Source organism: Podarcis filfolensis (genome assembly GCF_964270895.1).
Source record: "Podarcis filfolensis genome assembly, chromosome: 12".
Classification (NCBI taxonomy): Eukaryota; Metazoa; Chordata; class Lepidosauria; order Squamata; family Lacertidae; genus Podarcis; species Podarcis filfolensis.
In genome coordinates this window covers 1170683-1185642 of record NC_139614.1, presented here as the reverse complement: position 1 = coordinate 1185642, position 14960 = coordinate 1170683, and the positions used below count along the sequence as shown (strand labels likewise).

General features: G+C 44.3%; 1 protein-coding gene across 2 annotated transcripts in view; it reads left to right on the top strand.

Annotated features, from left to right (window-relative positions):
* CNTNAP2 (contactin associated protein 2) overlaps nucleotides 1-14960 on the top strand; it is a 999981-nt gene that overhangs the window by 971984 nt on the left and 13037 nt on the right. For both annotated transcript variants that reach the window (XM_083577628.1, XM_083577629.1), the window contains one exon: nucleotides 11037-11267. In XM_083577628.1, the coding sequence (XP_083433754.1) occupies nucleotides 11037-11267 (231 nt within the window). The remainder of the gene's footprint in view (nucleotides 1-11036; nucleotides 11268-14960) is intronic.

The following is a 14960-nucleotide window of genomic DNA, read 5'->3' as shown; positions in this document are numbered from 1 at the left end:
ACTTCTGATATTTTAAAGTACAGTTGCAGTTTTTTCTTGATTTTCTTGTTTTCTTTGAGAATTTTGTTTTGTTTTTTACAATCAAACAGCATATAATTTTTATGAAATAAATATTGTTTAACAGCAGGTCCCATTCAACAGGACTTTATTGTGAGTAAAGTTGCTTAGGAGTGTGGTCTTAAATAGGAAGATAAGAAACTAATGGAGCAGAATTCGTTAATTTAAAGAGTCTCCAGTTTACAGCCTAAGGTTACATTTTCACTAAATTTGCCTGCTGGTTTGCATTAGTTAGTGATATTGAAAGGTCTGTATTATTGTCAGCAAGGTACTGAAAATGTGTTTCCATTGCATGCTGCAATTAAATATGATCCAATTGTCCCTATCTTCAAAGTTCCATCCCTATTTTTTGCAACCTCTCCTTCATAAACCCCTATACTAGCCTTTGAGGAGATTTGGAAGGTGGTTTTTAAAAATAGTGACAAATCATTCCTGTTAAAAAATTGTAGAGACTAAGTTGTGTGTGCTCCAATTGTGTGCAGTGCTAAAATACAAGGTTTTATGCGACCACAAAGTGCTGGGTTTTTTTCATTAAAAAAAAAGCAGAAGATCTCTGTCATACTAAATGTTTCCAGTTGAGAGGGATGTTGGTACATTTAGTTTCTGGTTTAAACTCAGTTGTATGCTGGATTATCTTCCAAGGTTCAGTATGCACAAACATTCTCAATTAATTTTTACTAGATGAAATACTTAGTAAACAAAAATGCTCAATTCATGGTGGTTGGTTGGTTGCTTTTAAAGCATCTGCAAACTGCTAACAAGGTGTCAGGGATAATTTTATGTTAAAAGAAGAGTTCTCTTTGGCCACTATTAACTCAGCACTCTGGTGTGCATACTATGGGCTGCGGAAAATAATCTTTTGGATCTGAGGCCAAACTTAGCCTTGTTCAGATTTTAACAATATGCCCTCAGTACTTCACAATGTCTTTTACTTAAAAATTCAAAAAATTGAATTTGTGCAGAGGAGATAGCTGAAGACATTCCACATTATCTGAAATAATACAGTAATATATATCATGTATAGAACAGATTCCTTCTTCAACTTTCAGACACTGAGAATATCAGTCACATTATCAGAAAAAAATAATTATGTTCTTACTATTATCCAATGAACTGTATTAAACACCAATGAAAGCTAACCTTCAAGCATGTGAACCACATTTCCATGTTGAGAAACACCTCATTTTTGTTGCTTCATGTTAACAAGAGCCAAAGTAATAGCCAACATGTGAAATATGATTGTGTTTCATTGTTCCCTTTTTAAACAGCAGCCATAGGAAAGCAGTAAGGATTGGGACCATTGTATGTAGGAATGTTTTATGCTGCAGGCCTAATGAAAATCCCCTCCAGCCCCACGGGGCTTATGGGGCTTTTCTCCTGCTGCAGGCAGCATCCCTCTGGGGAGCAACTGTTGTCAGGCCAAAGCAAATGGGGAAGTGTTAACCCCCCCCCTCCTTATTAACCATGGTTCTGAGCCCCACCACAGCTGCCACTTAAGTAAATAAGAGACATGTGTGAGAAATGCGATGGCCATTTCACCTCCCATTTAGCTGGACTATCTATCCTCTGAGCGTCTACTATACTCTGAAGGTTGGCTATCAACAAATTCCAGCATAACTCTCTTTTATGCAGCATGGCCTCTTGGCTGCTTTGTTTTATTGATCAGGGTTACCTGTGATTTTGTTTTGCTAACAAAACTAACTAATAAACATATTGCATAAGTTATAGCCCTGGCTTTAACTTTTTTCAAAAGTGTAAAAAGAAGAAGTCATGAGAGTGGCTACAGCTGCCATTCCTTGGGTTTGTCCCCTCTCCTCCGCCCCATGTTATGGCTCGGAGAGAGGGGGTGAATCCTGTCCCGCGGGCGCAAGTATGAAACTGCAAACACCTAAGGAAGCGCATGATGCGCAGCGCAGCTGAGGCTTCTTTGGAAAGGCTGGAAAGGCACCCGAGAACAATGTTGTGCTGGTATATCCTTAGCCAACAGGAGGCACAGGCCTTTTTTGTGTTTTTCAGTCCATGTTGGGGGACACTGTTCTAGGAGAAATGACAACTGCAAACAGAAGAGCTTTTAGCAATATCAAGTGCTGGACCCACAGGCTGCTGTTATGCTGGGGCCATGAGACTCCGTGTTGGCAAGTATACAAAACCATCCCTGATGTTCTTTCGGGGGAGGTGGAGACTCAGGTGTGCCGCTTGGAGTTGCTGCACAGCTGCCTCCTGCGAAGGCAACACACTTTGGCTTCCTGGTCCAGATCAAAGACCCAAAAGTTGTTGTTGTTTGGTCGTTTAGTCGTGTCTGCCTCTTCGTGACCCCATGGACCAGAGCACGCCAGGCACTCCAGTCTTCCACTGCTTCCCACAGTTTGGTTAAACTCATGTTGGTAGCTTCGAGAACACTGTCCAACCTTCTCGCCCTCTGTCATCCCCTTCTCCTTGTGCCCTCCATCTTTCCCAGCATCAGGGTCTTTTCCAGGGAGTCTTCTCTTCTCACGAGGCAGCCAAAGTCTTGGAACCTCAGCTTCACGATCTGTCCTTCCTGTGAGCACACAGGGCTGATTTCCTTCAGAATGGAGAGGTTTGGTTTTCTTTCAGTCCGTAGGACTCTCAAGAGTCTCCTCCAGCACCAGAATTCAAAAGTATCCATTCTTTGGCAATCAGCCTTCTTTATGGTCCAGCTCTCACTTCCATACATCACTACTGGGAAAACCATGGCTTTAACTATACGGACCTTTGTTGGCAAGGTGATGTCTCTGCTTTTTAAGATGCTGTCTAGGTTTGTCATTGCTTTTCTCCCAAGAAGCAGGCGTCTTTTAATTTCGTGACTGCTGTCACCATCTGCAGTGATCATGGAGCCCAAAAGTAGGCATCCCCAAAGGCAGCCCTCCAGATGTTTGGGGACTGTCTGCAGTTCCCATCATCCCTGACCACTGTTAGCTAGGGATGATGGGAGTTGTAGTCCCAAAACATCTGGCGAGCCGAGTTTGGGGGTGCCTGTCCAAAAGGGTAGCTGGGCGAGAGAGAGAGAGATCCGCTCCACGTCTTTCTGTTTGCCTCTCCCGCCACATTTGGCTGTTAGAAATAGTATCCCCACTGGTTGCGGACTCGACTCCGGGTTTTGCACGCGCTCCTCACCTGCGTTTCTCGGGGGGGGCGGGGGGGGCTGGCGATTGGCTGCAGCCCGACAGGCAGCCGGCATCCCGCCGCCAACAAAAGGAGACGCGGAGGAGCCCGAGGAGGCGGCGGCGGCGGCGGCGGCGGAGGAGAGGCCGGAACAGGTAACTGCCGGGGAGGGAGGGGGGGCGCGGGCCGTTGCTGCCTGACCGGCCGCCTTGCCGGCCTCTGGCTTCTCAGGTGCTCGTTTTGCAGGCGGAAAGGTCGGGCCTTGGGCTGTGGCGGGAGTTGCCTTTTCCACAGCTTCTCCCAGTGAATCTCCATTCCCAAAGGCTGCCTCAGTCAGTCAGCAAAAAAAAAAAAGAAGAAGAAGCCGACTGGGACATTAGACTGATAAATTTGTTATTGCACGAGCTGCCAAATAATTCTGTTTTATGTCAATAAACGACGCTGATTCATACAAGCAACAGCTGTATCGGCGGCGTATCTGATCTTTCCTTAAGGTGCATTACCTCCCGTTTAGTTTTTAATTTTTTCGGAGCACAGTCAGTGATCCCTCATGTTGGCAAGAAACAAAAGGAGCCCGTGGGTGCTGCTCCTCGCCAGCAAGCCTGTCCCCTTCCCCTATTTATTGTTTGTGTGGGTGATAAACGGGGCGGTGAAGGGTCTCTAAGAACTTGACAAACACTTGCTAGTTTTGTGATTGCAAAATGGTAGGTTATCCTATTTTTATTGGATATTCCGTTAGGACTTAAAGAGGATTTAATGGCACATACAATGAAAGATAAAGAGAAAATAGGAAAAGCCCCTCAACTAAGAAATGTGAAAGAAAGGAGTCAGAGCTGCCAAGAGAATATCTAGCTGAGATAAAGTCTGGGCGTTTTTAGATCCAGGTTTAACAAATTACAGCCTAGCTTTTGATGTTGTTCATTTGCTTAGAAAACATTGCAAACTCAGTTTACGAAAAAACGCAGAACAAAAATAGACCCAGGTACAAAGGGATGAAAACAGTATTCTAAGTCAGAAGCCTTTTGAAATTGACTCAAAGTCTGTTTTGAGTAGTTCAGGACATTTTTACTTGACGTTTCAATTGGTTTGTATTATAAATGGAAAGCAAAATGTTTAATTCTGTTATGGAATGATTGCTGCAAGATGTAGTGTAGCTCGGACGGTACAAAAATGATTAAGCAAATCCATGGAAGAGAACTCTGGCAATAGATGTGAGCAATGACAGGCCAAAACTGAGCCTCCCTCATCAGAGGCACTTTACCTCTGATTGTGAGTGCTGAGGCAAGCAAGGCATGGGGGTGGCATCATTGGTGTGCTTGCAAGCTTTCTAGCGACAGCTGGTTGACCATCTTTGAAGACAAAAGACTGGACTCGTTGGAGCCATCTTCTGCTGCTGCATGGGGAGGTTGTCCCCTTAAGTAGCCAACACAGGCAATGTGTGTGTGGTTTTGCTTTAACAAGCGATCGCGTTATAGGGCTATTATCTGTCCCTATTATCTGCTGAGTCATTTTGCTGCATCTTGTTTTTCCCTCATTTTAATTTGGCAGGCATCAAACAATTTGGCAGTCTTAATGGTTTGGGATCTTGCGGGTTCCATTTCCATTCTCACTCTTTCAAGGAACCAAATGAAATTACTCAATTAAAATGGTTGTGCTTGCCTCTCATTGGAAATCTTTGTTCTGCATCACTATTATTATTTAATTTACACGTCGCTTCCATGCCAAAATGGCTTCTAAGGATTTTGTAACTGTGAAATCCACACGTTGTGGAAATATGCAGCAAAACAGTTACATTTAAAACATCCTAATTAAAATATGCAATAGAAGAAGCTAGTTAAAACCATAGCAACAGTTTAAAGCCAGGGCTTTTTTCAGCTGGAACTCCAGCATCTCTCCATTGGGCGCCATTGCCATTCTGAGAGAATGAGGGCAGAGTTCCTGGAGAGCTCCAGCACCTCTTTTTCTAGAAAAATAGCAGCACTTTTTTAAGTGATTTAAACAACGAGGCCAAGAGGTCACGTTCAGGGGGATGTTTGCATTGCTGGCAGAAGAGAACCCCAATACAGACTAAGCACCACCTACTTCAAAGCCATCACATATTGCCTTCAGTTTGAAATCCAGCCTCTGTGTTGCTACATGCTGGTAAACATCAGGCCATCACAAAACAAACCAGGTTCCTTTGCTGATCTTAATGCCCTGCCTGGGCAAGGGAGGTGAATAGGGTTTTTCATGACCCCGGAGTCATTTAGAGCTTTGTCTGTCAGTGGCTGAACTTTATAACTGGCTCTGTGCTTAACAGGCACCCAGTGCAGATCTCTCAGCACTGCAATGATATGTGCTGGATGGAGGGTTGCCCCCCATCCCTAGAAAACTGGGATCACCCTTTTTTGGGAGAAAAGTGTATCCTGTCCTGTTTTGACTTCACCTATTTGTGCTCCTCTTCCTCGTCGTCCAAACTGCATAGGCAGAAGGTGGGTCTGGTTGGACGCGGAGAGCAAGATCCTGAGCAGGAGGTTGTGCTGGCAGAGGCTGGGTCCATGTGGAGGAGAGCCGTGAGTCAGAGTGACAGTTGTTATGCACGGGGGGGGGGGGGTTGGGGTTGGCCAGGGGGAGGAGTTTGAGGGAAAGGGGCCAGGTTGGGTCAGACTCAGAGAGAGAGAGAGACGGGGTTTGCATGGTCCTGGTGGAATGCAAACTGTACATGGTAAATGCAATATTTTCTTATAGTTGTAAATCATAGAGTTTTTGTCGTTTTTTTCATTGAATAAGCCACTGTAAACCCCATGTGCCATTGTAATGGATTGCTTTGAAATCATTCTGCACCATTTCTGCACCAGGTAAATTTTAGCCCCACAATTCCCCCCCCCCAACCTGCACCATCATTATTTCCAGAGCTTTATTTACCCATGAAGCAGGCTGTATATTTAGGATTCCTGCTCTTGTAATTTTTCATGTGGTAACACACATAATGCAGTTCCAGTTGGAGTGCTCAAACTGATTTGAAATGTCAAGAATCTTCTAAGTATCAAACAGGGTGCATTTCACCTGCATTATTCCCTGCTATATCATTTCTCTCACCATAAGCTGACGCCAAATATCACTAAGATCAGCTGAAAAATATGTTTGCAGGCATTTAGCCAAGTATCTTCAACTTTTCTAAAGACCAACAAACCATTAATAGTGTAATTGTACAGGGTGTCTCATAAAGATACAGGAGAACAGCTCCAGGCAAACAGAGTCTGTGTGGAGAGAGAGTAATTTCAAATTTGCAAGATGATAAGCCTTGCTGAACATGCACATGACACTATATAGTCATACCTTGGTTCTCGAACGAATCTGTTCTGGAAGTCCATTCAGCTTTCGAAAACCAAGGTGAAGCTTCCAATTGGCTTCATGAGCTTCCTGCACTCAATCGGAAGCCACGTTGGACGTTCGGCTTCCAAAAAATGTTCACAAACCGGAACACTCACTTCCAGGTTTGTGGCATTCGGGAGCCAAAATGTTTGAGACGCAAAGCGTTAGATAACCAAGGTATGACTGTAGAACTATTTGGATGTATCATTATTTGTTTTTGTATTTGTTTTTGGAGCAAGTTCTGTTAGTAAAGCTTTTGAATCATATTTATGGGTATGGACAATTTTTATTCCAGTTGCTTATTCATCAAGCTGTACAATATTAATATCTGCAAAACAAATTGCATTGTTTTTGTGGCAAAGATGTTAGAGCACTGAAGACAGCAAAGAAGGTCTACTTTGCTGCCTTCATTGTATCTTCAAGTAGTTGGGCAGCAGACCTATTCTAAATGGTATGATGCTTCCTAACATGTTACCTGGAACAAAGCCCTGGATAGCTCAGTTGATTAGAGCATGGTACTGATAACACCAGGGTTGCAGGTTCGATCCCCGTATGGGGCAGCTGCATATTCCTGCATTGCAGGGGGTTGGACTAGATGATCCTCAGGGTCCCTTCCAACATGACAATTCTGCAATTCTATACCTGCTGAATGGGATGTTGCAGCTCCCGGAAGTCTACTGTGACAGCGGATAAAATCATGCACCTCCGCAACAACTTTGATGCTATTGTTGTGACAGGTCCTGAGGAAGTGTGCAGTGTGCCGTAGACTTGCATACCTCAGGAAAATTCCTGACATGTCCTTGTTTTGGGGTGTAAAAATGGCATCGGGGGGAATTTTGCAGGTGTCAGGATATTTTTTTTTAATATGGCAACCCTAGTGTCCCGTCTAGTCTGGTTTCGTAAGATCAGTTTCAGCCTCTGAGTCCTCAGGATGTGGATAAGGTGCTTGCAGCAGTTTAGGAGGCCACATGCCCTCTTAATCCTTGCATGTTGTAAAAAAATTGAGCTAGCTAGGGATGGGACTGACCAGCAGGGTCTAGGGTTTGGTGAGCACATAATTGCATGAACAGGTGGTAGCACAACTGCTCCTTATGGAACAACATCACTGGTCCCAGAGATACATGGCAATTATTTCCTGGACACAAATGAGCGCTTCCTAAGCAAGGTGTTTCAGGTGGTAGAAGCCAGTTTATGGTTTAGATGCACCCAGTGTTTCTGCTGTCCCAGTGAATGAACCACTTTTGTTCTGAGGAGCTGAAGCTCAAACATGGATGCTGCATTGTTACTTTTCAGTGTCTCCAATTTAAACTTGTCCAATTCAGCACAAAAATGACCATGGTGAGGTTCCATTTTATTTATTTTGCACAGTCAAGGAGAACATGAAGCTGGATTCCCTGTTACAGCCAAAATGTCACATTTGATGTTGAAATGTTAATCCATGTTCTGCTAGAGTGCAGGTCCAGACTACCAACTGTGTTAACAGAGACAACTTGGTGCTGGAAAAGAACAGAAACGTCTTTGAAACGCATGATGCTCAAGAGCTATATGCAGAAATATGGGCTGTTAATTTTCAGGAACAATATATTTGTATAGAATAATTTAGTAAGCTAAATGTGTGTGCTGAGTTCTTTTTCCTTACTTTTTCCCTAGCCTTGGCCATCCCAATTTCAGTGCTGAGTGTGAATCAGCCATTCATGGACACTTTCAGCTGGGTTTTGCCAGCTCTCTTGTCATTATGTTGTATTACTAATAATAGTTGGCATTTATGTTTAGAGTGTCTGAAGCACATTCTGTGCATCATTTCAGTAATCTTCACATGCTGCCAGCAGCCTTAATTCCTGCATTTCTCCTTTTAAAGGCCTTTACTTTTCTGTACTGTATAGGTTTTCCATATCCAGCTCTGAACCCAATAATTTTTCTTCTTCTAGTCTATCAGAAGAAACTCTTGCCATTAATGTCAGTCTGAACTGGTAACATTTTGCCTTGACATGCTTTAAACATTTGTCTTGGTTCAGCTCCAAACCTACTAGGTACCTCCATTGGTGCAAGATTTGGATGAGGTCGCTGGGCCTCTTCTGCTTCCCAAAGGCATAAATGGCTCCAGCTGCAAATGGGGCAGAATGAATTGGCAGAAATATCCAATGGAGTCTGTTGGATGAACTATTGGATTTCAACCTTGTGGATGCAGCTGACATAGAAACATAGAATTGTAGAGTTGGAAAATACCCTGCGAATCATCTCGTCCAACCCCCTGCAGTAGAGGAATAGGCAGCTGTGAGGATTGAACCTGCAACCTTGGTGTTATCAGCACCAAGTTGCTATCCAGGCTTCATGTCCCTTTTTGCTCTCTTAGTCCTGAACTTTATGGGAGGATTTCTTCCTGAAAGCTGAATGTATATATATTGCTCAGTTCTAAATGAGCATCTGTCTAGTTTTAATTGCAAATGGGGGGGGGGGGTAGGTGCAAAATTGTTTTTATTTGAATGCCTGCCTTCCCAATTCCATTTTTAATGAGAAATCCCATTAGCACATTTATCTTAAGAGGAAAATGAGGAAAAGTGGAATTCTAGTTGGTTTGTCCAATTCTGTAACTGTCACCAGCACAATCTATCAGCCTTTGCTTTTGCATCTTGTAAATTATAGCTGTTTACTGAGTCTTCTGAGGCTTGGAACATGTAAATGATTAGGAAGTCATTTGTAGGTTTTAAGTGTTCTATGGATGATAAATCATTGTAATAAAGGCAGACACAGCAACAGCCTACTTTAAATATTAGAGTCCCCATTCTTACCATGGGCGTAACCAGGGGGTGGGGTGGGGGCAATGCTCCCCCTAAACCAAGTAAATAAATAAAAATACTTAACTAACTGCCCAATTGCGAAACAAAATAAAAAAATTCCTTCCAATAGCACCTTAGAGACCAACTAAGTCTGTTATTGGTATGAGCTTTCGTGTGCAGGCACACTTCTTCAGATACCTGAATGCACACGAGAGCTCATACCAGTAACAAACTTAGTTGGTCTCTAATGTGCTACTTGAAGGAATTTTTTTATTTTGTTTCGACTATGGCAGACCAACATGACTACCTGCCTGCCCAACTGTGTCGCATATAACTTGGTTCTGCCCACCCCCCAAATAAAGCCTGGCTATGCCCATGATTCTTTCTTTATAGTTTCTCAATTTTCAATAGAAGAAGAGATACACACACACACACACATATATTCCCGGAGAATGCCTTTGCTACAAACATAGGTGAAGAAGTGCTGGAAGTGGTTTGAAGGTGTCTGTCTTGACCTAGGTTTATATTCCTATTGCAGCTTGAGAGAGTTGAGGGGACTACGGTTCTATTACGTTTCCAGCAGAGCAGGGAAAGGACAGTCTGTTGACTTGTGCCCATAACACCACATTTCCTCCCCACTCAATCCCCAGTGTTTCTTTGCAGTTCTTTTTTTTAAAAAAAAATTAAAAACCCTGTAAATTGCTGTTTGGGTTGGGACACAGGTTGATTTGTCTAGTGCAGGATAAATGTAAGTGCTGCTTTTAAAAAAAGCAGAGCACCTGGCTGAAGCGGGAGGGTTGGCAGGAATGAGAGCTGTTTCAACACGTGTGTAAAGGCAGGTTGCAAAAGGGAGTTCACCGCATGGGTGACTATTATTGTGACTATTTCAGCACTCCAAGAAAACGAAAGTCCCCAGGACTGAGGGGGCCAGGTACAAGAGCTTTTAGGGACAGATTGGTTTTCAGCCCATGAACCTATGCTGGCGTCATAAGTTCAGTTTAAGAACTTCAGCCCAAGGGAAGTGATGGGTAGAAGCAGCAGCTCATATGGTGTATATAGCATACCCTCCAACATTCCTCAGATGAAAATAGGGACATTTCTCACTCCCCCCCACAACTGATCCCCCTTTTTGTCCTTCCACCACAGCACTCACCCACTTCACCATCCTGAGAAAACCCCTTTATCCTGATGTTATTTTATTCTTTGGTGGATTTACAAACAGAAAAGCACACATCAATAAATAAATGTTAGGAAAGGGTAAGACTAGAGGCAAGTGCACAAAGACTCTTTGTGCTCTGCTCTGCCTTTCTCCCCACCAGGGCAGCCCTGCCCTCCTCCTGCCCCTCAGCAGCCTGTCCTTCTCACCTGATGGCCAGCAGCTGCTAGGAGCTGCCCAAGGGAGGAGGCCGGCAGCAGCCATGGAGAGGCAATGGGACGCTCCCTCGCTGCTGCCACTGTTGCTCCAGGACAAGCACCGGCTCATCCTTCTCTCTGAGCTCAGTGGTGGCAGCAGTGGTGGGGAAAATAGAAGCCCGGTGGCTTTCGTTATTGTGAGACTGCCGCTGGGAAATCAGGGCATTTGGAGGGTATGATAGACTACTTACAAAGTCTGCCGTGTGCCTAACTTCCTGAAAGTGGGGATTAGAAGCACAGAGCAGGATCGTGCTGCTGGTTCCTTCTTCAGTGAACTCTGTTGAAAAGCCTTTCCTTTCCTCTGTCCTCCAGAACTTGGAAAAATTGACCAAGAGATCCGAAAATACAATACCCCGGGATTCTCTGGCTGCCTGTCCAGAGTCCAGTTCAACCAGATTGCCCCACTCAAGGCTGCCTTGAGAGCCACAAACATCTCCTCTCGCATCCACACAGAAGGAGAACTTGTGGAATCCAACTGTGGTGCGAACCCACAAACCATCCAACCAATGTCTTCTGCAACGGATCCGTGGCATTCCGATTCAGGTAAGTCGAGACCGGATGAGAAAATCCTGAAATCGACCCCTGAAGCTGCTTCCAGAATGTATGGTTAGAATATAACTCACCATCTGTTATGATGGTGAGATTAGAATAATAGTGAACATTCTCTCTCTCTCTCTCTCTCTCTCTCTCTCTCTCTCTCTCTCTCACACACACACACACACACACACACACACACAATTGCTTCTAAACTGATGGCTTGAGTATCCATTATAGTTTCTTCTTTCATTGCTGCTATAAGTTTATGACTACTGCATTTATCTTAAAGACACTAACCTCCAGTGTGAAGCAGTGGCAGATTGACCTGTGGATTGTCTTGCATGTAATTGTTGTTTTACTGGTGCTTCTAATTTTGGTAAATGCAATGAATGCAAGCTCAGAAAATTGGCATAGATTTTTCTTTCTTGGTGCTGATAATCATAGTACTTTTTACCAGAACAATCCTTGGAAATGATGAAAAGTGGCAGAAACTGTTCAGCCAGATCCACTGCTAGAGTTAGGGCCAATCTGAATATTACGAGGGACTCCCCCCCCCCCCAGCATTCCCTTAGAGAGCTGCTGCAAGGGCAGAGAAGCACCATTGGCACAGAAGAAACCTGGAGGCTTCTTAAGGTCAGCTAAGGAAGCCCTTTGAGGAGGTTGTTGCCCCCAGGCAAGCTCAGATCCCCACAGGACCGTCTTAAGCATATCCGGCGCTGTGGTGCAAAGCTCCCTCCGCCCCCCCCCATTTCCCAGAGATTTTTAGGGAGGACAGCGCTGCTGGTGGGGCTGGAGGAAGTGGGCAGCGGCTGGACACGGCGCCTCCCAGCTCAGCTGGCCGCTTTGTGCCACGGTGGCCACAGCAGACGGAGGCTCCGGGTGCGACACTGCTTTGGCGCAGTGTGGCAGGTGAGAGCGGTGAGCTGATGCCAGGAGACCCCGCGTCCAGCCTCTGGCTCTTCCCTGGCACCCTCCAGAACTTGGCGCCCTGGTGCCCTGAGCCACTAGCCTCTGTGGGTAAGGCGCCCCTGGATCCCCACCCCAAATTCCCTGTTATCTCAGGGCTGAAGCCTCGCATTTCCAGAGATAACATCTATTTTGACCTTATAAATACGGCTTCTGTGACCGTGTTCATATTCTGCTGCAGTGCCAAATGGTTATCTCAAAGCATGATATTGTTTTGTAATTTCCCCCCTTTCCCCGTGGCTCTGGTGACTATTCATGCCGGCGATGGAGCGGCAGGACTCAGCCAGTCCCTCTTCCTTTCCGAAGATGTAGGAAGGGCCAAGCAGCCTCTGTCTTCCCTTCAGAACCCCAGCTGCGTCCTGTGTTTAGGTAGAGGAGGCAAAGGAATCATGAGTTAAAATAATAATTGGTTTTACATGTAGATTTTAATTGTCATCAAATTCAAAACCATCAGGGAATCGCATACAAGCACACAATTGTTTTTGTTGTTTATGGAGTAGAAAACACAGAGATTTCAAAGACACCAATGCAAAATTTCCCATAGCTGTTCTTAAAATAACTATACTTTTTTAAAAAAACAAATTTATCCTATCCTTAACTTCTTTGTCTGCCTTTTTTCGTGTAGGAATACAGTATACAAACTTGAGTGAAAGACACACTGCACCAAGAAATAAAAAAAAGAAAGACTGCTAAATATGTAGAGAGCAAAAATAACTGATTCTGCTTTCAACATAGATAGCAACCTCACTGCAGCCTCTTCAGCCATGGTTTAAGCAACCAGCACAAACGGACTATTAGAGGTTTCAGTTTCCAAAGGAGTAGCTGCATTTGTTGTTTTCTCAAGTGCAAAAATCGAACCATGTTCAGGTGAAGTGGAAGAGAAGACTTATTTTATTATTAGGCTGTCTGCCTGTATGCTTTTTATTATGTTTTTACCATTGATTATCTATAATGTGTTTTTAATGTTACACACCATTCTGGGATCTTTTGATAAAGCGGCATATAAGTGAAATAAATAAATATAAAAAATAAATAGCTCCGCTTCTAGCCTAGCGTTGCCTAATCTGACTGGCAGTATCCCTCCAGCGTCTCAGGCAGACATCCTCCACCTGATCATTTTCGCTGGAGATGTTGGCAGTTGAATCAGTGACATTCTGTAGGCCACTGAACTGTGGTCCTTTCCCACAATACTTGGCATTACAGTTAATTTAGTACATACCTGAGGGAGCATATATTTCCTTATGAACTGCATGTGTGTGAGGGGGGGTCGGTTCTGACGCAGAACAAGGTAAAGGCACTTGCTGGGGGGGGAAATAGATCATCGTTGTCATGATCATCATCTTAGGGTGTTTTTTAAAAAAAATGCAGCCATAATAATGTGCTGCAAAAGACACATGTGGTCGAAGAGGCTTCTTAGCTTTTCCTCCTCGTGGTTTTCCTCATGGATGACAGCCCTGCCCCTTCCTCCACATGAGTCTTCTGCTGCAAGAAACCAAGCAGCACATCCAGTTTGGGCCCAGTTATTTCATAGGCCCAACGGCACTTTCCTCCATTGTCTCCAGAGATAGACAGATGCCAGCCACAACCATGTTCTGTGCTAAACTGTCCTGAATGTTGGCTGCCCTGGGTAGAAATAATTAGATACCAGAGAATTAAGGTGGAACACATCCATGGGTCCTATTTATTTATTTATTTCACTAGTATTTCATTTGCTCTCTGGATAGTTTATGTAATTTATAAAACTCAAAATAAAATTTCAATAAAAGTTAAAGCCAAGATGGATCACAGCCACAAACAGCTGTGAACACCAACTGCCCTACTAAAATGAGCATAATGCACAATAGTGCATGCTGTGCACACAGAAAACCTTCAGGCCAATTCCCGAAATCGTTCCTGGGTGTTGCTGCCAGCCAGCAGAGCACATGGATGGACCCAGGGGTCTCCTTTGGGATAAGGCAGTTTTCTACATTCCTCCTTCATATGCCATCCAGTATAGCAAAAGCGCATATGTGCTGAAAAGTTTGCAATAGCTCCATTTAATTAATTGCTTTAAAAGCAAGAGTTGAATCAACTTAAAATTATTTAATGAGTGGTTGGCCCCAATTTCTTTTCATCTGGCTCAGCTTTAGCAGCTCTGTTCTTTGGATCCCAAATGACTTAATGATGGCGCTTGAATTTCCCATAAATCTTCCCTAATGGAAAGGAGAGGGAAAGAGAGCTTCAATCTTGCCTGGTTCTTGGACGCAACACACCCTTTCTCCTCCTGCCCAACTTAATGGCAATATATACTCCACCCAGACACTTCATCAGAAGCTGCAGACAGTTGAGGCTCAGCTGCCGGCCAAAGCCATAAATTCTAGCAGCTCTCCCTGAGAGACCCGGGCATTTCAAGCTGCTCTGCGCAGCCCTGAGCAGAATTTTAATGCCATGGAGCTGCAGGAAGATGAGGAGAAGCAAAGGCAGGCGCTGCTCTTCCATGGAAAGGATCGTTCCTAGAAAATCTGCCTGTGTGGAGAAGGCAGGGTAATAGCTGTTTCCTTGGTGCTTCTCTGAGTCTCCCTTGCCCTCTCTCACACACGCTATAACGGGGGGGGGGGGGGCGAACAGCCACTTTCTCTAACCGCTGTTTCAAGCCTTCTGAAATTGAGCTAATTTGGCCTCTGGAAATCCGGGTATATTTAAAATAAATACAAGCAATATATAAATATATGTGCCTGAAGAGAGATTAGTAGA